This window comes from Elgaria multicarinata, chromosome 21, assembly GCF_023053635.1.
Source record: "Elgaria multicarinata webbii isolate HBS135686 ecotype San Diego chromosome 21, rElgMul1.1.pri, whole genome shotgun sequence".
Classification (NCBI taxonomy): domain Eukaryota; kingdom Metazoa; phylum Chordata; class Lepidosauria; order Squamata; family Anguidae; genus Elgaria; species Elgaria multicarinata.
The window spans coordinates 9,487,617-9,508,635 of record NC_086191.1 but is presented as its reverse complement, the minus strand read 5'-3'; the positions used below and the strand labels follow the sequence as shown (position 1 = coordinate 9,508,635).

General features: G+C 46.9%; 3 protein-coding genes across 3 annotated transcripts in view; 1 reads left to right on the top strand and 2 right to left on the bottom strand.

Annotated features, from left to right (window-relative positions):
• Positions 1 to 21,019, top strand: part of PBXIP1 (PBX homeobox interacting protein 1) — a 167,776-nt gene that overhangs the window by 84,833 nt on the left and 61,924 nt on the right. The window lies entirely within an intron of this gene.
• Positions 467 to 8,388, bottom strand: FLAD1 (flavin adenine dinucleotide synthetase 1). Its single transcript, XM_063145607.1, has 7 exons — positions 8,126 to 8,388; positions 5,871 to 6,630; positions 4,637 to 4,784; positions 4,151 to 4,249; positions 2,166 to 2,355; positions 1,429 to 1,502; positions 467 to 887 (listed from the first exon to the last, which is right to left on the bottom strand). The coding sequence occupies exons 1-7, from the start codon at positions 8,309 to 8,311 to the stop codon at positions 752 to 754; spliced, it is 1,593 nt and encodes a 530-aa protein (XP_063001677.1). The 5' UTR covers positions 8,312 to 8,388; the 3' UTR covers positions 467 to 751.
• On the bottom strand, positions 10,559 to 13,129 carry CKS1B (CDC28 protein kinase regulatory subunit 1B). Its single transcript, XM_063145820.1, has 3 exons — positions 13,009 to 13,129; positions 12,346 to 12,473; positions 10,559 to 11,045 (listed from the first exon to the last, which is right to left on the bottom strand). The coding sequence occupies exons 1-3, from the start codon at positions 13,065 to 13,067 to the stop codon at positions 10,993 to 10,995; spliced, it is 240 nt and encodes a 79-aa protein (XP_063001890.1). The 5' UTR covers positions 13,068 to 13,129; the 3' UTR covers positions 10,559 to 10,992.

Here is a 21,019-nt window from a genome sequence, read left to right as displayed (position 1 = left end):
AATTTTAGATTTGTAAGCTCCTTCTGGGCAGGGACTGGTCCTCGGTTTTACTTTGTACATTACCATGCATAGTTGCTACAGAAAAGTAGTATTATTCATTATTGTTACTATTGCCAGATGTATTACTATTAACAATAAACCTAATAAAGATTCGAAACATAATCATGCCTGTGATTATGATTAATAACAACAACAAGAAGACAGAGGAGGTGAAGAGTTATATTTTACCCTAATCCTGGCGTTTGAATACTCAGTGTGTGAGGTGATATCATCTGTTTAAGTGGGAAATTTAAAAAGGTAATTTGGGCATCTTTTGCCGAAAACACCAAGTGTTGTCTGATTCCAAGAAGCCCCCATTCTCTCTCCATTGTGCCATCCTGCTCCTGTAAACTATTGCCACTTATTTGGCTTACTTAGGTACAGCAGCACAAAACCAAAAAGAAGTAACCAAGAATACGGCGGGGCTGGAATTAACTGGGTTTATTTTCGCTTTCTCACACGACGCAGGGAAGGATGTTTACGGCTGACCACTAACTGTCACAGGGACAGGGCTGTACCATAACACGTATGTGTGTGGCAACTCCGCAGGGTGCCAATGGGGCTGGAAAGGCCGCTGTATGGCACAGTGTCCCACTGGTGGAGGCACTGCTCTGTTTCGCCTCAGCTGAAGCAGGCCTGGCCTTAACCGAGTTAGGCTCTGCAGGGCCAGCCAACGGTTGCTAGGGCAACAGGCTTCAGGCCTAGCCAGGATTCAATGGCGGGAGTTTCGCTCGTCCTCTTCATTTTCTAGCTCATAGGCTGGCCGGTAGCATTCCCGTCCTCGGGCGTCCGTGTAGCACAGGGCCGGGTTCTTCTGTGTGTTGCTCATGCTGCCGAGCGAAGTGTAGCTGTCAGAGTATGGGGTGTTCAGAGGGAAAGAGTGAGAGAGAAAAATAAGGGACATCATTCACGGCCAGTCATCTTTAATGCAACCCAGCTTTCTAAAATGCCCAAGCCTCAACTCCCATACAGTGCAGTAGATATGTTAGACTCAAACCAGGGATGAGGAATAGAGAGACTTGGGTTCAACTTCCTGTGCAGGTGTGAAGCTGCCACAGATGATTTTGGGCACAGCCATGACACCTCAGCCTCATCTACCTCACGGGGTAAAGATGTGTGAAAACCTGGAAAGCTGCTGCTGCCAGTCAGTGTCAACAATACTGGGCTAGATGGACCAAGAACTTGACTCAGCATAAAGCAGCTTCCAATGTTTCTGTGTGGGTTAGATTACTGTAATTGGGTTGAATGTGGAGCTGCCCTGGAAGACTGTCTGGAAACTTCCACTGGTTCTGAATGTGACCGCCCAATAGTTGACGCCCCACACCCTATAAAAGGCAATATATGTTTATCATTCTATCTATTATTTAAAAATACCATTACTGTTCCTACCCCTTGTCGTAAAGAATGCAGTAGGGGATATATAAGGTGCGAAGGAAGCTCCATATATCTCGATACGTCCAGTCCTGTGGGGCAATCAGGAAGGAAAAAAGGGGGTTATCAGGAGAACTGCTGGTACCTTATGCTAAACCCCACACAAATGTATGTCCCGGAGAAACTTAAATGCAAGGATGGACAAGGTGATCTTTGTCTGCAAGGGCAGGTAATGCAGTCTGAGATGGGTGAGAGGTCAAGTCCCAAAGGCAATATATGAAGGCCCAAAGCAACCAGAGGCATGAAATGTGGCCTAAAAGAGACAGGTAAGGGCTCAGGTTCTAAAAGACATTGGTTCAGGGGCGGGGAGCAGCAGCTAAGACCAGGGAGGTGAGCGGAGTGGTTCAGACTAGGAAGTAAGCTCTCAGACCAGGGTTTTTATATGACCTGGCAGGCAGAGATTGGCCCTCTGGGGTCAGCTGACAAAACCGAGAGGCAGGTGGCACGGCTTAGGTGGCGCCCTTGAAGCCCAGAACCCCGTCTGCCAGGCACAGAGTGCTGGCAGAGGTGGCGGCAAAGAAGGGAAGCCGCCAGAACCTTGGCTGCTGGGATCTTGGTTCCAGAGCTCTGACGCCTGACACAGCCAGATTTTTGGCTGCAAATTTCTGCTTATGCGGCAAGATGACACAGCTATATTAATGTGTACCCACCCAGCCACGCATTCAAGAACATTTAGCCTAGAGGCTGTCACGTACCAGGAGAGGGTTAACTCTCATGTACTGGGGCCAGTCAGGGTCTGTCATGCAGAACGGCGTCAACGTGCAGGAGTAAGGATCGGTGCGGCGGGTGCCCATCAACACCGCCTCAAGTTCCGGGTGCTGGGTTTTGAGGCCACCCAGGGCCTCTTTTATATTCCCATGGACATCACAGACGTGGAGGTTATACCTGTGGAAGGTTTAAGAAATCGTCAAGAGGCATTAGGGAGTCCGGAACATGATCCAAGAACCTCCCCTCCCCTTGGAATCCTGTTCACGCATTGTGATTGGCAGGCAGCCTGAACCCTCTTGATGGGTAAACAGAATCAAGCATCCGGATTGGCCAAGCCTGCTTTAAGTATCAGGCTTTCTGCCTTACCTAATTAACACAGCAATAAACTTCTGCTCACTGCACTCCAAAACTCCTGGGCTGCAGATCACATATTCCAAACCTGTTTTGGGGTATGGCCAACGGTCGCAGCCCCTGCCCGAAGGCAACTAACAATGCCAGAAATCTCTTTTTTTAAACCCACAAAAGGTAGATATTGCATTTAAATATTGTTGTATCATTTTAATCTGTCATAACCCGCCTCGGAGATCATTAAGATCAAAAGGGAGCTCATAAATCTTTAAAAATAAATAAATAAGAAAATACCCCCAGCACCAAAGAATCCTTGGAATTGTACATCGCTATACATTTTAAAAACACATGTTATTGACAGGGTCCTCTAAGTGGTGCCCAAAAATAAAATGAGGCCACCAGTGAGGGAGGAAGCAGCAGCCAGGCACCTCTCCACCGTGCCTGGGTCCAGCTCCAGCTGAGAGCCCCCTCCCTACTGCTGTCAACTGTAACTGCTGAACTTTACAACTAAGATTGAAGTGCCTGAATTTGCTTTCCTTTTCCCCCTCCTCCTCCTCCCTCCCAATCCCCTTTCCTTTTGTGTCATGTCTTTTAGATTGTAAGCCTGTGGGCAGGGACTGTCAAGAAATACTTTTGTAAGCCGGCGTGAGAGCCTTTTTTGGCTGAATGGCGGCATAAAAATCCTTAAAAAATTTAAATAAATAAATAAAATAAAACACAATTATAAATGTATGACGCAGTAAGTGAAGTTGCCAAGGGTTGCTTGTTAAGAACATAAGAAGAGCCATCGTGGATCAGGCCAAAGGTCCATCCAGTCCAGCATTCTGGTCACAGTGGCCAACCAACGGCTCATGGAAAACCCACAAGCAGGACACAAGTGCAACAGCACCCTCCTGCCCATGTTCCCCAGCAGCTGGTATACACAGGCAGACTGCCTATGATACCGGAGGTAGCACGTAGCCATCAGAACTTGTAGCCATTGACAGCTTTCTCCTCCAGGAACTTGTCCACTCCCCTTTTAAAGCCATCCCAATTGGTGGCCATCACTATATCTTGTGGAAGTGAGTTCCATAGTTGGAAGAAGTCCTTTCTTTTATCTGCCCAGAATCTCCCAGCAATCAGCCTCATGGGATGACCCCATTGGTTTCTAGTATTACGAGGTAGAAAAATGTCTCCCTATCTGCCTTCTGTGCACCATGCATCACTTCGTACACCTCTGTCACGTTAAGCGAAGCTGATTGGTGGGAGAATCAGAACAAATAAAAGGAAGCGCATAAATTATGGAACTCCCTACCACAAGATGTAGTGATGGCCACCAATTTGGATGGCTTTAAAAGGGGGTTGGATAAATTCCTGGAGGAGAAGGCGATCCATAGCTACCAGCCCTGATGGCTGTGTGTGAACTCCAGTATCTGAGGCAGTAAGCCTGTGTGCACCAGTTGCTGGGGAACATGGGTGGGAGGGTGCTGTTTCACCATGTCCTGCTTTGTTGGTCCCTGGTCGACAGCTGGTTGGCCTCTGTGCGAACAGAGTCCTGGACTAGACGGACCCTTGGTCTGATCCAGCACGGCACTTCTTACGTTCTTATGCGTTCTCAGCCTTGGAATATGTCCATGGTCCATACCGCTGAGCCGTGTCTTTGATAAACTCCTCCACCTCGGGAAACGGGGACACAGTGTGGATGTAGAGGGCTTGCAGCTTCTCTGTTCTCTCTGGGTACCGCCTGGGGGAGAGAGGCAACACACAGCACATCCATTTCAAAGCTGCTGTAGACCAGGTCACCTGCTTGTCTGCCTATCCCAGTATTGTTTACTGTAGGGGTGGGCTGGGCTGCTGGAAGGTAGAGATCTCCAGACGCTCTCAAATTCAGTTCCCAGAAACCCCTGCCTCCATGGCCAATGGTCAGGAATACTGGGAGATGGAGTCCCCTGGTCTACTGCTCCAATGGGCAGCGAGAGGTTTTGCCCTTAAGCTGCTACCTGATCCTTTTCAGACGAGCCTGGGAATTTCGGCACATGAAGCAGCTGCTTTACCACCGTGCCAAGGCCCCTCCCAAGCTTATCAAATCAACAATGTATAAGGACATAAGAGAGGAGAGTGCGAGAGGCACCTCTGAACAGCGGCATGGAAGAGGTGCAACAAGGCCGTGCAGTCTTTCCCGCCGTTGAACCCCACGCAAGCCTTCGACAGGATGTATCGGTCCAGGGCTTCCTCGATGGTGCGGATGGCTGCTGCCACCTTCTGGCCAAGAGGGGAACCTGCAGAGTGGAATGCTATTAGTGCACGACAAAATCAGAATATAAGAACATCAGAAGAGCCCTGCTGGATCAGACCAAGGGTCCATTGAGTCCAGCCTTCTGCTCATACAGTGGCCAACCAGCTGCCCAGGGAAAACCCATAAGCAGGACAGGAGTGCAACAGCACCCTCCCACCCATGATCCCCAGCAATTGATATACACAGGCATATTGCTTCTGATCACATAGCCATGAAGACTAGTAGCCATTGATAACCATCTCCTCCAGGAATTTGTCTAACCATCTAATTGGTGGCCATCACTACATCTTGTGGTAGCGAATTCCACAGTTAAACTCTTGTGCTGTGTAAAGAAATCCTTCCTTTTATATTGTCTGGGTCATTAGTATTATGAGAGGCAGAAAACTGTCTCCCTATCCACATTCTCCATCCCATACATCCCAGGTCTCTCCTTACCATCTTTTTTTTCCAAGCTAAAAATCCCAGCTGCTGTAACCACCCCTCATAGGGGAAATGCTCCAGCATTTCCTTGATTATTTCAGTTGCCTTTCCTGTACTTTTCCCAACTGTATAATATCTTTTTTAGGTGTGATGACCAGAGACAGAGAGAGAATAACTGAGCTGAGCTTATCCAGTGAGCTTCATTGCTAAGTGGGGATTTGAACACAGGTCTTCTGTCCAGTGTTCTCCAAAGTGGTACCCTCCAGATGTTTGGGAATTCAACTCCCATCAGGCCCAGCCAGCTGGGAATGCTGGGAGTGGAATTCCAAACATCTGGCAAGCATCAGCTTCAATTCGGCTGGTCTAGTCCTAGCCTGACAGTCTCAGCCAGTCTTTCCTAACCTGGTGCCCTCTAGATGTGTCGGACCACAATTCCTATGTTCCTCATCCAGCATGGTCAATGGCCATGCTGGCTGGGAATGCTAGGAGTCACAGTGCAACTTTTCTGGAGGGCACCAGGTTGGGGAAAGCTGCTCTAACCACTATACCACACTGGCCCTCATTTCAGCACCCACCCACTCTTGCCCCTGTAACCTACGACTCTATAACTCCCAAAGCAGGAGCGTGCTGGGCGTTGTTATTACCCTACCGGACTCGGCCAGGGCATACACGTCTGCGGCTGCCCGGGCAACAGGATCAACTACTAGGGGCACGACAACCCCCTTGGGCAAATTCTTCATCAGGAAGGAAGTCGCCTCCTCCAAATCCGCCTCCGAGTCCGAGTCGAGGGTCAGCTTGACCCGGAAGTAGTTGCTGACCCAATCAGGGTAGGAGCCCAGGCTTGTGCGGCGCCGGAAATTGGCGTTGGCCTGGTCCAGCACAGGAGCGATGAGGACTTCTTCCGCATTGACATAGATCTCCTGCGAGCAGAAGTGGGTCTTCTCATTGCGGAAGAGGTGGCCCAGGCCCTCCAGGGCCCGTTGCATCAGTGATGGAATGCCTGGGAAGACGTAGACGTTACGGACGCTGATGAGGGGGTAGGTGAAGAGGCGGCCCGTCTCCTTGTCCATGCCGTAGTTGAGCAGCGATGACACAGGGATGCGGGCCAGCTTCATCTCAGGGCACCCGGCATCCGACTTGCCAAAGAACCGATTCACCAGCTTGACCATTTCCGGGTGGGGGAAGACTTTCTCCCCGAAGGCCTGGGCCACCGCCTCAAAGGTCACGTCATCATGGGTGGGGCCGATCCCCCCCGACGTCAGGACGTAGGTGAAGCTGCGGGCGAAAGACGAGATCTCGTCGGCGATGGCGCCCACCTCGTCAGGAACCACGGAGATCTTGGCCACCGTCACACCCAGCGACCGAAGCTTCTTACACATGTAGAACGAGTTTGTGTCTTGGGTGTAGCCCTGCCGAGAAAGCAGGCACACCTTTGTTAAAAAAATCTATTCCGAATTCTGCAACCTTTTTCTTGTTTTAAATTTGCAATGACTGAGTTCGCACAACACGCTAACCCACGCTCAGTGGTTCACTGTGGGTTGTTTGTTGAACCAGGGGTTAGCGTGTTGTCTGAACCCAGGACATTTTCTGCTGGGTGGCTTCTTAACCCTGCAATGTGGCTTATTTTTGTCAAACAAGCCACTTTTAGAACCCACAGTTTATTGTTGGGTTGTTCAGGGTGGTTAACAAGCCATCCTGTGGAAAATGTCCTGGGTTCAGGCCACATGCTAACCAACAGCTGAACAAGCAGCCCATGGTTCAATAACAACCCACACTCGACTGGGTCCTGTTCTTGATATGTACCAAGATACACAGTTTTCAAAGCCAGCTTAACAATGGTGTGATCATAATTCTCAAAGCCAACAGGGAAAACTTCTCCCCAGCTGATTTTTGCATAACAAAACTCTTTCAAGGTACAGGAGCAGTCCTCTCATTATGCCAGCTAAGCAAACCTGCACACATTTCCCCTGTTTTGTATAAAGCCAAAGGGAAGTCCAAGAAGATCAAAGCTCTACTCTCGCCCTCTTCTAGCCTCTGAGCTTTCTGCACACCTTCTCAGGTTGATATCCCTAAGGACTAGGAACTTGCTTTTAAAAATACATATAGAGATGGAAGCAAAGGCATGAAGATAATACCTCACCCTTGCTCCTGCCCCATTGTTTGCTCTGTGGCAACTGCTATTCAGAAACAGACTGCTTCTGTGCAATGGAAGTTCTGTTTAGTCAGCCCCATAGCACGACATCACGTATGTATGTATGTATGTATTTAAAGAATTTTCATCCCACTCAGGCCAAAAGGCTCCTGGAGCAGCTTATATGCAATCAATTAAAAAAGACAGCCTCTGCCCACAGGCTCACAATCTAAAAAGACACGGCACACAAGGAAAAAGGGATGAGGAGGGAAGGTGGGAAAAAAATGAAGTAGTCCTTAAAAGCAGGGCCGGTGGCATGGCCCTGTTTTCCCTCTCATCTCCCTCAGTACAGCCTGCTAAAATGGCTGCTGATGGAGACAGTTGGGGGACGAGGAGCTTCATAGGGGTGATCTTCAGCAGGACTGGTGGAATGGCTCCAGTTCCCCTTCTAGATTAGGGATGGGCAAAGGATCGATCTGCAGATGTTAGGAACTTCAACTCCCAGAAGCCCGTGCCAGTATGGACAATAGTCAGGGATGCTGGGAGCTGAACTCCAAACATCTGGAGATGTACTTCCTGGTCCACCTCTGCTCTAGGTCACGGAATTTTAATCTGAAATAAATAATTGCTCTGGAATAACTACTCTTCTGCTGTTTGCCTTCCCAGGAGTGGCAACGAAATGGCAGCTTCATTTAGCTATCCTCGGTATATTTCTCTAACCCCGGAAGCCACCTAAATGCTCACGGTCACAACCGCACAGTCGGCTCACACACCTTTAGGATCTCATCCCCGATAACGATGATCCCAGCGGTCACGGTCCCATCTGACGCCCTTTCTCTGCTCCCGGAGACAGTGTCATTGCTCTGCTCCGCCATGGTTCGTACTTGCCCACTCGGCCGCCCCGCACGCAGAATGCCCCTGCAGAGCTGACGGTTCCAGCGCATGAGACTCAGGCACATTGAGCCTGCGAGGTCTAAAGGCGGCAAAGGAATGTCCCCATGACAACACGGTCTGGATGGCACTAGCCAAAACAAACAAATAAACAAGCCAGCTAATGGTTAGGGTCAGAAACCGGGCAGGGGTGGTGATGGTCAAAAATGAAAGAAAGGTAGAGAGCCTAGCCCGGTCTAGCAACTTTTTACAGAGCTTTGATCTGTGCAAAATGAATACAAAAACTTAAAAAGCAGCAGGTGACAATGTGGCCGGCCACTGATAGGATACCACAGATAGGATGGCAATGTGTCCTCTTTTACAGAGGGCATTCCTCTGTTTAAAGCGCTGTCTTGTCCAATTCTGGCTTAAAGAGAGAAAACCAAAATTACTGTCGCCATTCACCAGTTGGCAACTGGAAAACTGAACAGGTGCGCACACAGGTTAAAGACGCAAGAATGGGGACGGTTCAAAAGTTGGCAATCCCAGTGACACCCAGCTGGGGATTGTTTGTGCATGCATATATAAAGTTTCACGCTTTTCGTAGGTGAAGGCAGCTACTTTGTAGAAAGGAATCGGGGAGAGAAGGCACTCTGCACATGCTCAGGAATACCCTCCTTCAAATCCTTCCGGGTAGGGGATAGCGCTGAAAATACATTCTAGGGCATCCCCCCCTCCCAATCCGTGAAGACCAGCTCCTATTAACACCCACCACCAACCACCACACACAGAATCCCTTTTCCTTCCTACTTACCCAGCGCCCAAGCTCAAAGGTTCGAGTCCCCGCCCACCATTTGTCCATTGGCCGCCCCTTTCACCGCCTCTGCATTCTCCTTCCCCGATTGGGCAGTAGGAAACAGGGCGGGGAAATGCAAGGCCCATGGGAAGAAGCCGATTGGCTCAGAGGCTCAGTCCCGGTCCAGCCTGATGTTCTGTTGAGCTAGTGAAGGAAGGAGAAAGAGCGGCACTTTGCAAGGAGGGGGAAACTACAACTCCCATCGTGCTTTGCAGGGGTGTAGCTGAAGTTGTCTTTCGGAAGCCAGGAGAAGCGTTGATTCAATCTGGTTGCTTAGGCCACGGGAACTAATAAAATGTTAAAAGTGTCTGAAATCATTGTGAACTCAAGAATAATCAGAGCACATGCTTTCAATCTAAAGCAGCCTTCCCCAACTTGGGGCCCTCCAGATGTCTTGGACTTCAACTCCCATCAGCCCAAGCCCATCCTTATTGAGGTTGAGCTGATGGGAGTTGTAGTCCAGTACATATGAAGGGCCCTAGATTGGGGAAGGCTGAGCTAATAAATGGAATCGTACAATTTTAGAGGTGGTAGGCTTCCCTAAAGGACATCTAGTCCAGCCCCTCTGCAAGATCTACAATGCAAGGTACAATTACAGCATTTCTGTGACAGATAGCCATCCAGCTTCTGCTTACATTTCTCCATTATGCACAATCACATAATGTATACCAGTCAGCAGGAAATCATTCCTAAAAGCAGCTTTGCAAAATAAAATTGGCTGCAAGGATCACTTGAGGAGCAGCTTTGGCCTCAGGGCTTGTGGTTCAGAATGCCTGCCTGCTTTAAGCAGCTGTAGCTTTAATGTTTCAAATCCAAACAAGGACTAGCATCTTTTCCTTTTTTTAAAAAAATACTACTGAGATTTCTTTAAACTATTTTTTGCCCGCCTCACAGCAAGAAGCTGATAGGTGCATGAGACGCCGTTTTGCTTGAACAGCTTTCCCATGACAAGCCAAGGATTTGTCTTCGAAAAGAGAGAACATACATGAATCAGTTCACCTGTAGCTTACTTTTTTTTAATACTTCTTGCCCAGCGTTATAGATAAGCCCACTCCCCCCACAAAAAGGGGCTGCATTTTTTTTTATTAGACCATTTTTCATGCTACCTGCAGAGAGAAGCTCCCTTCTCTATAGCCAGCATGGAAACGTAGGCTACAAGGTTCTTAGGCTAGTAAAAGAATTTTCTTTTTACTTCGTTCGTTCCCTGACTCCACCAGTCTGCTGCGTTTCCATGCATGTTGCAAAGGAAGAGACGGTTCTTCTTTGGGTAGTGTGGAAACCAAATAGGCTAGCAGAAGAGGAATGAAACAAGCTATCTCTCCACCACCAGCCTTATTCTCCTGCACAGAATTCTTGCTTGCCTATGGCAACCAGACCAGTTGTTAAATGCAAGGCTGTTTTAGCCATACCTGGATTATTTCAGCAGCAAACAGAAAGTGTTTAATAAGTTGGAGGAAAGGGGATAAAAAGACAGGAAACATAGAATCTTTGCATTTTATTGATGGAGTGTTAAAATAACATGAAAAAGTTCCGAAGGAGAACTTGAAATACACATTTTAAAAAGAAATATATATTAAAAAATATCCAAGCAGAGAAACACGCCACTTCCTCTGGGATTTAAAAACCAAAATAGCCCCACTGCTGTATGCATACAGCAGGAGCCTTCAGCCAGTGTTAAAATAAATTAGCTAAATTTCGATAGCTAAATTTGTCCTTTTCAGTAGACAATCTTTCTGCAGCAAGGGAAGCTTTTCTCAGCTGGCATCAGTGGTGTGCTGGTTGTGTTGAGTGGCATCCTCTTGACAAATGTATTGAAGACATTTATCAAACTTCTTTTACAAAACCTCCCAAAACACACAGTTGTTTTTTAAAAAGGTGCTTGCATCTAAAACACGGAAGAGGGGGCTGCAGGCGTCACTTTTCTGGCTTCTTTGGCAACGGCCTTCGGAAAAGCAGGATGTGGGGCTCTACAGGGAGAGAGGAAATAGCACATTAAAAGTGGCAAGTCAGTTTATTACGGTAAATAACCAGCGTATCAAAACAAATGAACAATAAAATACATTAAAAGTGTCTCGGAAAGAATTCACAGCCTCACTCTCCAGCCTAACCCAGTTGTCTCAACACTAAACCCTAAACCCAGATGGGTGACATGGCTACAGCTCAGTCACAATTGTAGTTTCCAAAATGGCATCTCATGCAACCATCATTTATTGCTTAGGAACAGAATAAAAACATTTTAAGTAAAGAAATCGCAAGGGGGAGTGTTTTGTTTTTTTTAAACGAAAAAATGTTACTCTTCCTTGCTGCAATGCTTAAAAGATTAAGGGAGCAATCCTATGGCCCCTAGATATTGTCTCAAGGGCCATAGGATACTGGGGATTCTTCCTCCGAGGTAGGAGTCTGAGATCTGCCACCCTCCACCCCCATCCCAGAAAGAACCATACCGGCTGCCTTCCAAGGTCAGAGAAGTGACTTTAGAGTGGGAAAGGGGGGCATTTCAGTAGGCAGGGAGGCGAGGACACCAGAGAGGCCAGAATACAAGCTATCCTAAGGCCTCCCTTCCCCTCTGAAGCACCGTTGATAGATGGGCAAAAAAGCCCATCTAGCATAAAATACAAAGCAGGACGGGGAGGTGAAGATCGCCTCTGCTGCTCCCCCCACCCTGCATTGGATGATTGGACACCTCCAGGTTCAGGGTCTTACGATAATTGAGGACGCAGTTGATAGGCTTGCGTCCTAAAGCTATGACTGCTTAAATCAAGGCTGCAGAATCTAATGCCCTGGGGTGAAACCTGGCCCTCTGGGTATCTCAATCTAGCCCTCTGGGGTTCCGCAAAAGGCCATCCCCCTTCCCCCTAACCCCAGATCTGGCCTGAATGCGTCCCCAGCTTTTGTGCAGTGTCCCCCTCCCCAATTTCAAAAAGTTGAAACGCCTCTCCCAGCTCTCTACAATCTACATTCTCACTACCTCCTTCTGAACTGCAGCTCTGTTCTGCATAGGACGACCATAAGCCTCTGAGTTTTATGATCACCAAAGGCGCAATCCATAGGACTGCGCCCTAAAGGGCCATTTTGATGCAGTCTTTCAGCAATAAAGTGGGACTCAGCAGTGGGATTCAAATCTTCATCCTTCCTGCCCAGTCCATTTCCTGGTACCCTGATATCGGGAGCTGTTCAAAACCCCTCGGCCCAAACAGGGTCTCTCAGAATTTATTCCAGTTGCTACAGTCACCCCTCCAACCTACTACATCCCATCCTGCGACCCACCTGGTTCATGGATCATGTAGTGAACCCAACCCTGGCTCTGCTGAACCCCCAAGTTCCGCCACTCCGACTCGGACATAAGATGGGTCTTGGGAACCAGCTTCGCGATGTCCTTGGGCAGCATCACGTGCCTGCGGGAGCAGAACGCCAAAAGGGGAGGACGTTAAGACACAGGAGACACTGACAAATATTTTGTGTGCATCTATGGGCAGCTCCAGAGCTGAGCTGTTCTCTGTCTCAGGACCAGCCTCTGGTGGAAACGTAAGAGGGGCCAGATGCAAGAGAGCTACTTTTGAAGCAAGGAAGGTATTATTTCATCATATCAGAACCATTCAAATTGGCAGGAAATTCGGAGCAGAAACCCCAGAAAGTAATATTTAGGCCTATCAGCCCCCAGCCAGCACGGCCAATGGTTAGGAATATTGGCTATTTCATTAAATAATAATAATGATAATAATAAATTATTATGAGCAAATCCTCCCCCTCCTGTATTATGCCCCCTCTCAAAAAATGAGCAGAGGCCCCACCCACAATGCGCTTACGCCCCGCCCTCGATAACAACGTTGCCAAGGCAACCCATAGCCCCGCCTCCTCCGTCCCACAGGCCCCGCTCACCCGCAAACGAACCACGCCCCTTCTCCCTGCCTCAAGCCCCGCCCCTCTCACCGGTATTCGAACTCCTCGTCGTCGTACTTGTCCGAATAGTAGATCTGATTGTGCGCCATGACAATAACCGCGATGATGATGATGATGATGCCAACGACGATGAAGAAGAAACACCCGCGCTCCCCCCACCAGGCCCGTCACTATGTATCCCGTCAGCCCCTGCGGCAGCAGCCCAGCCAACCAGCGAGCGAGGGCCCGCGCTCAAGCTCCTCCCCCTCACGCCCGTTGGGCGAGGAGGAAACAGGGAGGAGCCGTCGGGGGTGAGGACACGCCCTTCAGCGCGAGCTGCCTGTCCCCGCCCATACGCACGCTCTCCCTTACTTAACGGCCTAACCGCCGCTTTTCAAAGGCCGCCGCCAGTGGCGCTGATTGGTCGAGGGAGGCTCTGGGAGGTTGACGCGCTATGACGTTACAAAGTCTAATTGGTTGCTGTCGGGGCGTGTTTGCTCTTCCGCCCCTATTCTCTCCTCGCAACGCCTCGAGCGCTTTTTCTTTCAGGGCTTGAAAGGTAACGACTTGCTTTTACGCAGAGCAGAATTGGTAGAATTCATCAGTTAATTAAAACTAAACTTGAAGCAATTTAAAGGAATTAATTAATTTAAATTAAATGAGGAACAGGGAATGTCATTTCTATATTATGGGGAAACGTTTTGCTTTCTCCATCCTGGCCCCTTGCAGATACGTTGGGCTATAACTCTGGGAGCCTTCTGGCCTGAGGAGCAGCATAAAAATCCTCCAAATAAGTAAAACAACCACCATCCCCAAACCGCATGGTGATGTGTTGGACGACAACTCCCAGCTATCAACACTCCAAATCTCATCGTTCCCTTCCAACATAGCCACTGGTTATGCTGGCAGGGGAGGATGGGAGTTGAAGTCTGACACAGCTGGGCCCGTCGGATGCGTTGGGAGTACAACTCCCACTTTCCTTTTGACTACGCTGGCTTGGGGGTGATGGGAGTTGTAGTTCAATATGGCTGGAAAGTCCTGGGTTAGGGAAGGCATAGTATCACTCTGTTGTTCTTATGGGGTTGGGCTTAACCTGAGAGAGTAGCTTACAACAACCCTGCAGTGTTTGCTATTGCTTTTACATTCCACATCTCCGGTGGAGGTGAAAAAGAAGCATGCAAGAACACTGCATTGTAGTTTGCTGTTCTAACCCAGTTGTAGGAGCAGTTGTACTAACAGACACAAAGGGAGACAGGAGCTCACAGCAGCCCTGTGTTGTAGTCCGCCATTACCCTATTTCTTTGATTCTAAGACGCACTTCCCCCCCCCCATATAAACATCTCTAAGAATGGGGTGCGTCTTAGAATCGCAGGTGTGTCTTAGGGTTTTTTTTTCTGTTGGTGGTACTGAAATTAGTGTGCGTCTTACAATTGAAGAAATACGGTAATATTGAAGGTCAAAGAGGTGAGGCTAGTTTAGATTCCCAGTCAGAAATCTCCCTCTTACCACCGGATTTGCAGAACAGCTGCTTAAACTGCCCCCCCACCAGCTAAATCCAGTTCTCAGAAGCTTGATGCTCTGTTGGCTATTTTTTTTTTTTATTAAAGGTATTCATATACTTTTTCAGCTGACATCAAAGTAAAAAAGCATGGAAATTATTCAAACCATAAATATAAATAATATATAATAAAACAGGAAAGAAACAATTACTTGTTTTGATGAAGCTGATTCTGTTTTTTCTCTCCTCAGGGTGAGATGGGGGCATGCATGCCAGTGGTGCCAACGCTGTTCACAAGATTGATTTGCTGTTTCAAGTCTTTAGCGGATTTCTCTCTCCTGAATAGCTCCTGGATTCTGAAGCTATCAAAGACTCCTTTGGGATAGATAACACTTACTCTGCAAATTCATTTGGGAGTTTAATGGAAAGGATCGTAGAAAAGGATCTTTGTCTTGGATCAGACCTCCTGAGAATGTCAATCATCCTAATGCAGTTAGATTCCTCAAGCCAGATGTATATCATGTTCCTTGGCATTAAGAGATCTTTTAAAAGTATTCTACGTCATCCCCACTTCCTATGTAACCCAATAAACAATGCATGTAGGATGAACAGGAAGCAAAACATGTCAAATGAGCGCAGCATTTGGAAAAGAGTGGAGAGGCTTAAGAGTAAAAGGAAGAGCAACAATGTTTATAATGCAGCAAAATAAGGCAGAAATTCCTTTCTCCAATACACATGAAGGCTGCAGTTGATAATTACAAATGGTAAGGAGTGCCCCTAGGCACACAACTGCAAAGCAGTTGAATCAAACAACATTTATAACAAATTTCAAAACAGTGACTTATTTTATATAATAACAATTATAAGGCAGTTCAATCAAACAAAACAGTAATGTCCTCCATGATTTCAGCATTCAGGAGCAACAAACGTTTCCAACGTTTTGCTGTGAAGTAGCACAATATGGCGGATGGTGTTGCCTACACCATTTCAAGCAAGACACACAAGTCTTTCCCTGATAAACTACCTGAGTTGCAATTTTCAGGATCTGGAGCACAGAGTCTTTTCCTGATGGTGTGTCTTCGAAAGTTGTGAGAGGCCAACAAATGCTGGAACTACTCGAAAGAACTGGGGGCAGAGGCCATGATGGTGGATGAGATGTAGCACAAGAAACCCAGTGGAAGGGTAGATAGGAGGCCTGGGGATGAGATTTGGGGGAAGTTCTGTTAAAGAAAAGGAGAACTATGCAGTCATTTGGTACAGGATTACTAAATAGTGGAAATAAAACACCAAAATTCAAACTAGATGTTAACCGGGGGTGGGGGGAGAACATGGGTGTGTGGAGAGGAGTCCAGTAACTTCAAGTTTTTCAGAAGTGTCATAAGAGTGTGATGCTGATACCTGTTCCCCCCTTTGGCCCTTCTCTTTTCTCGAAAATATAGTCCAGGTTGGAAGGAAGAACAGAGAGTCAGGATATGGGTAGAAAGGGATGGAGGTTGCTCATATTGACATTCTGTAGTTTGATGTTGTTCCTGTTTTAACTATGTCAAGTATAGGTAAGGACCTATGAAGTATAGTTCAAATTCCTAAAATATTTTAAATGTTTAGAAAGCAAATTATATTGTGAGATATTTTTGTTGATTCAATAATGTATATTTAACAAATACTTTTACCACAGTCGTTGTGTTACATTAATACATACAGAATGCATATAGCAAATACAATGTCAGTAGTCCAATTACAATTTCAACAGTTCAAAATCAGTATTCCAATTGCAATATCAAATCAATATCAAACGGTAATTCTGGATTATACATTCCATTTCCAATAATCTTCCTCACGTGTATGTCACCGTCTGTATTTTAGTTTGCCAGTCACTTGAAACTGCCAGCGGGGGACAACACACTTCCTACATGTAAGTAGTGATGACAATTAAAGTGTGTTGTTCCCCGTTGGCAGTTTCAAGTGACTGGCAAACTAACATTCAGTCGGTGACATACAACTGAGGAAGATTATTGGAAACGGAATGTATAATCCGGAATTACCGTTTGATATTGATTTGATTTGATATTGCAATTGGAATACTGATTTTGAACTGTTGAAATTGTAATTGGACTACTGACATATTTTGCTATATGCATTCTGTATGTATTAATGTAACACAATGACTGTGGTAAAAGTATTTGTTAAATATACATTATTGAATCAACAAAAATATCTCACAATATAATTTGTGTTCTAAACATTTTAAATATTTTAGGAATTTGAACTATACTTCATAGGTCCTTACCTATATTTGACTATTGCGAAGGCCACTCCCTTCTTTTTCCTGTTTTAACTATAATATCTTAACCCATAGCTGTGGGTTATCCTCACTTTTGATAATAATGGTTGTTACAACAGTTGCACTATCATTGCATTAAATTTGGATTTTCTTTTTTGGACTCTAGGATTTAAGTTAGATCTGTCCTATATCCAGTCGTAGTTCACATGTGAACAATGGATTGTAGAAGCAGTGTTGACGATTTTAGTGAATGCTATGTGATAAACTCAATTGTTTTCTGAACTTTGTAAATTCTCCATTAAGTGCAAATAGTACTTCAGTTATGTTGTTTACATTGATTTAGGATATTGTTTACTTTTGTACTTTATGTTGTATTTGTTTGGTTCTTTACTTCTGAAGCTGTGTAGAATGGAGGAAACAGTAGATGGGTGGTACTGATCTGTCCTGAGATAGCCAAAGTGGGGGGAGCGTTGCTTTACATTTACAATGGAATAAGTCTTCACAACCTATTCTGTGGCTTCTTTGCTTTCTACAGGGAACGCTGCTTAAAAATCATAGCCTTTTCACCAAAACCAGCTACCACTTCTCTTATGGAGGGTGTAGAATTAGTCTATTTATCGCTTAATGTTTCAGAGTCTCCTAAGCTTGAGAAAGCTTGGAGGACAGAAATCCAATGCAATTTTCCCCATTACTGCATCTGTTTGCTGAGCGTTTGCTTAAAGCTGCCCTAGTTGAATTTCTGCCTGTCCTGCAGCTGGTAAATAGGTCGGCAACCTTTTTGGCGTCAAGGGCTGTATTTCCATATGGGAAAGTCATCAGCGGCCCATATACTACTGCATACAATCTCATTCTCTCCTACATACACTAACCAGGAAGGAGCCTAAAATAGATGGGAATTTCTGAAGGAGGAATTTTTAGAAGGGAAGGGCTTAGCTCAGTGGTAGAGCACCCACTTTGCATGCAGAAGGACCTAGGTTCTATCCCCAGCATTTCCAGGTAGGGCTGGAAAAACTCATTCCTGAACCTCTGACAACACTGGGCTAAATGGACCAATGGTGTGAATCAGTGGATATCTTGTTTTAATTAATGGATCAAAGATTGGATTATTTAGCCCCTAGCCAACCCAGGTTCCCATGTCATACCGACAAGCTTTGATTGTGCTGATCAGAAGTTGTTCACAAAAACTGGAAACAACTTCCAGGTGGTGATTGTGTTCCTGTGAACTGTGGGTTAAATAACACACAATTTGCTGATGTGATTTGTGAACTGGGCTGATACAAGGCAGCTTCCTATGTTCCTAGGAGGAGTTACTAAAAGAATTGCAAACAATGCCAATGAGAAAAAAAATACATTTTTTTAAAAAAGCCAGTATGCCTGCACAAAAAGCTTAGTGATGAGCTGAAAATTTAAAAAGGACATAAGAAATGGGAGGAAGGAGAGTTTGACAAGGTCAAGTACACTTCTAGGAATGGTGTCAAGAAAACTCAAGCTCAGAATGAGCTGAGGTTAGGAGTGATGCTAAGTGGAACAAAAAGAAGTCTTTCCAGGTATGTTTGTAGCAAATGAGAGAGGAAGGAAATGGTGGGAACACTGCTTAGTAAGGATGGTGAAATGGTAACGGGTGACAGATAAGGCGGAACTGCTCAATTCCTATTTTGCCTCCTGTCTTCTAATAAAAGGGGAATTGCAGCATTGCCTAAGTAGTGTAATTGCAGAGCGGTTAAAATTGCAATTTAAGGTTGAGAAGGAGTTGGTCAGGAAATACTTAGCACTTTGAATGAGTTCATGTCTTCAGTACCAGTTGCATTGTATCTTAGGGTGCTAAAGGAACTTGCTCCTAAAAATCTCAGCCTATCTTTGAGAAATCTTGGAGAAAGGGTGTGCTGACTGGAGACGGGCAAATTTCCCAATCTTAAAAATATATATATATATATCCAGGAAATTACAAACTGGTCAGTCTGACCTGGACACTTGGGAAGAAACTAGAACAAATTATAAAGGAGTCTATTTGGAAGCATCTTGATAATATAGTAATTAACGGATTGTTAATTAATACAGTAATTATCTGTGTAATGTTAACAGGAGTATGACAGGACTAGTATTATTATTATTATTATTTATTGCATTTTTATACCGCCCAATAGCCGAAGCTCCCTGAATGCCATGCTCAGCCACAGAAGATATCTGTCTTAATAGATTTGGAAAATCCAAAGTGATAGATTTGGAAAATCTAAAGTTTCTCTAATGTTTAATTTTGTAATTTGTCACTCTCTCGGTCGGGGGGTGGGGGTGGGGGTGGGGAGTTTTGAAGGAACAAGCAAGTTTCTTCTATAGATAATTGTCACTCTAGACGAGATTCAAAAGGTCTAAACTATGTGATAAAAAGAGAGAGAGAGAAAAGGCTCTGGAGCAGCTCTTCCTGACAGTGCCCGTCAGATGTGTTAAGAGTTCAGCTCTCTTTATGGAGATGATGGGACTTGTAATCCACAATATCTGAAGGGTTTGGGGAAGGCTGATCTAGAGAAAGAGCACACCCATTCATGGTCGTCGTTCCGAAGCGCTGATTTTCCGAGTTTCGCTTCCAATGCCAAGAACAGGAGCTTCGCCGTAGAGGTCCTGAGTTCCAGAGCGCCGAAGCTCTTTGCCATAGACCAAAGAAGCAGATCTCGGCGTTCAACCTTTACCCGGAAGTGGGCGCTGTGCTTGTGTCACTCTACTGCTTTCTACCTCTACGAGTGGCGAAGAGAACGGGGTGGTAATAAGCACAGCATGAAGGGAAGCTGAAAGGGGAGGAGCAATCAGCGGGGCCGGAACCGAGCTTCGGCAGGACGGAACCGGAAGTGGCTGGCTTGGGGAGCGGGGGGGGGGCGTAGCGGGAGCCGGAAGTGATTGGAGGAGGGCTAGAGGGGAAGGGGGCTGGCTCAGAAGTTTCTTCGGGAGCCGCTGGGCGAGGAAGGAGGCCGCCCCTGCCGCCCTGCGAGGACCCCATGCTGCCGCGGCCCCCCCGGTAAGACAGGCGACACGCCCCTCCCCCATGATTGACAGCTCCCCCTCCGCCGCTTCCCCCTGTGGACCCGGATTGCTTTTCCTCCTCGCGAAGCCCTACGGTGGTCTCCCGCCTTTCCTCCCCCCCCCCCCCGCCTGCTTTTGAGTCCTCAGAACAGCCCTGCGAGGGAGGCCAGCCAGAGAGAGCGGGCTGAGGGGCGTTGGGTTGAGCTGCGCTTCTCGTCTGGGTGGGATTCGAACCTGCGTCTCTCCCCCCCACCCCCCCGAGCCCAGTTCCGCTCCTGGCACTGGCTCCCTGCCGCCTCCTGCCGCGTCGTTTGTTTATTTACTTTGGTACAATTCTCGCTCGCATTTCCTGCCAAGAACTCAAGGCGGCAGAGATGGTTCTCCCTTCCCTTCCCCCCCTCACGTCCCCTCTGCCCAAACCTCTTCACAACAACCCTTTAAGGTAGGCTAGGCACGTACTCATGGTCCTCCCTCTCTCCCACTATCCCCCCCCCCGGCTTGGTGGATGCTTGACATCTGTGTCCCTGTTTCTTTACCTGTCAGGATTCTCACTCTTCTCCCAAAGCCCTGTCTAGTCTCCTCAAGAAATGGAGAATTTACTCTGCTGGATCAGAAGAAAGGTCCATCTCGTTCACCGTTCAGTTTCCAACAGTGGTCAGCTAGAGGTTTTTGGGAAGCCCACGAGCAGGAATACAACATGCACCTCATCCCGCTCCAGGCCCAGCTTGTCTCTTTGCAAGAGGCATTCGGACATATGTTCCATTCTTAGTTATTGCCTTTAATAGCTGCTGATAAACTTATGAATTTATCAAATCCTTCATAAAGAGTGTAAGTAATCTCCAAGGCCTTGACCAAAGTCCTATGTAGTGAAGCACCCTGCTTCCAACAACAGTGAATTGAATACCTTCAGGAAGCCCAAGAGCAGAGCAGGGAGATTATGGCCTTCCCTTGTTCGTCCCCAGCCTGAGGGCCTCAAAGGTTGACTGCCTCTGAACTTGGAGGTTCATTCCCTTTATAGCCCCATGCATATTCCCACTCCTCTCCCTTCCTCTCTGCTTCTGCCTGTAACACCAGGGAAGGCCAGGTCCTTTTAACCCAGGGCTGTTGCACTTCAGACCGTGGGCCAAATCTGGTTCACCTGCAGCCCCAGTCTGGCCCTCTGTGGTTCTCCAGAAAGCAACACCCCTTGGGTGGCTTCCCAGCTTTTGTACAGTTATTTTGTAAGACCTAAAGACAGTAGTGCACGCGCTGGTAACCTCAAGGCTTGACTT

Bases quoted from the DNA above. Each gene is read 5' to 3' on its own strand.
- FLAD1 (XM_063145607.1), bottom strand. From the start codon at position 8,311: ATGTGCCTGAGTCTCATGCGCTGGAACCGTCAGCTCTGCAGGGGCATT. The intron at 4,250-4,636 runs GTGCCTCTCGCA...TCTCTCCCCCAG, and splicing joins TTCCATGCCGCTGTTCAGAG to GCGGTACCCAGAGAGAACAG. The intron at 888-1,428 runs GTAGGAACAGTA...ATACTCTGACAG, and splicing joins TGCATTCTTTACGACAAGGG to CTACACTTCGCTCGGCAGCA.
- CKS1B (XM_063145820.1), bottom strand. From the start codon at position 13,067: ATGGCGCACAATCAGATCTACTATTCGGACAAGTACGACGACGAGGAG. The intron at 12,474-13,008 runs GTGAGAGGGGCG...CTGCTCCCGCAG, and splicing joins GACGAGGAGTTCGAATACCG to GCACGTGATGCTGCCCAAGG. The intron at 11,046-12,345 runs GTGGGTCGCAGG...CTCTCCCTGTAG, and splicing joins CTACATGATCCATGAACCAG to AGCCCCACATCCTGCTTTTC.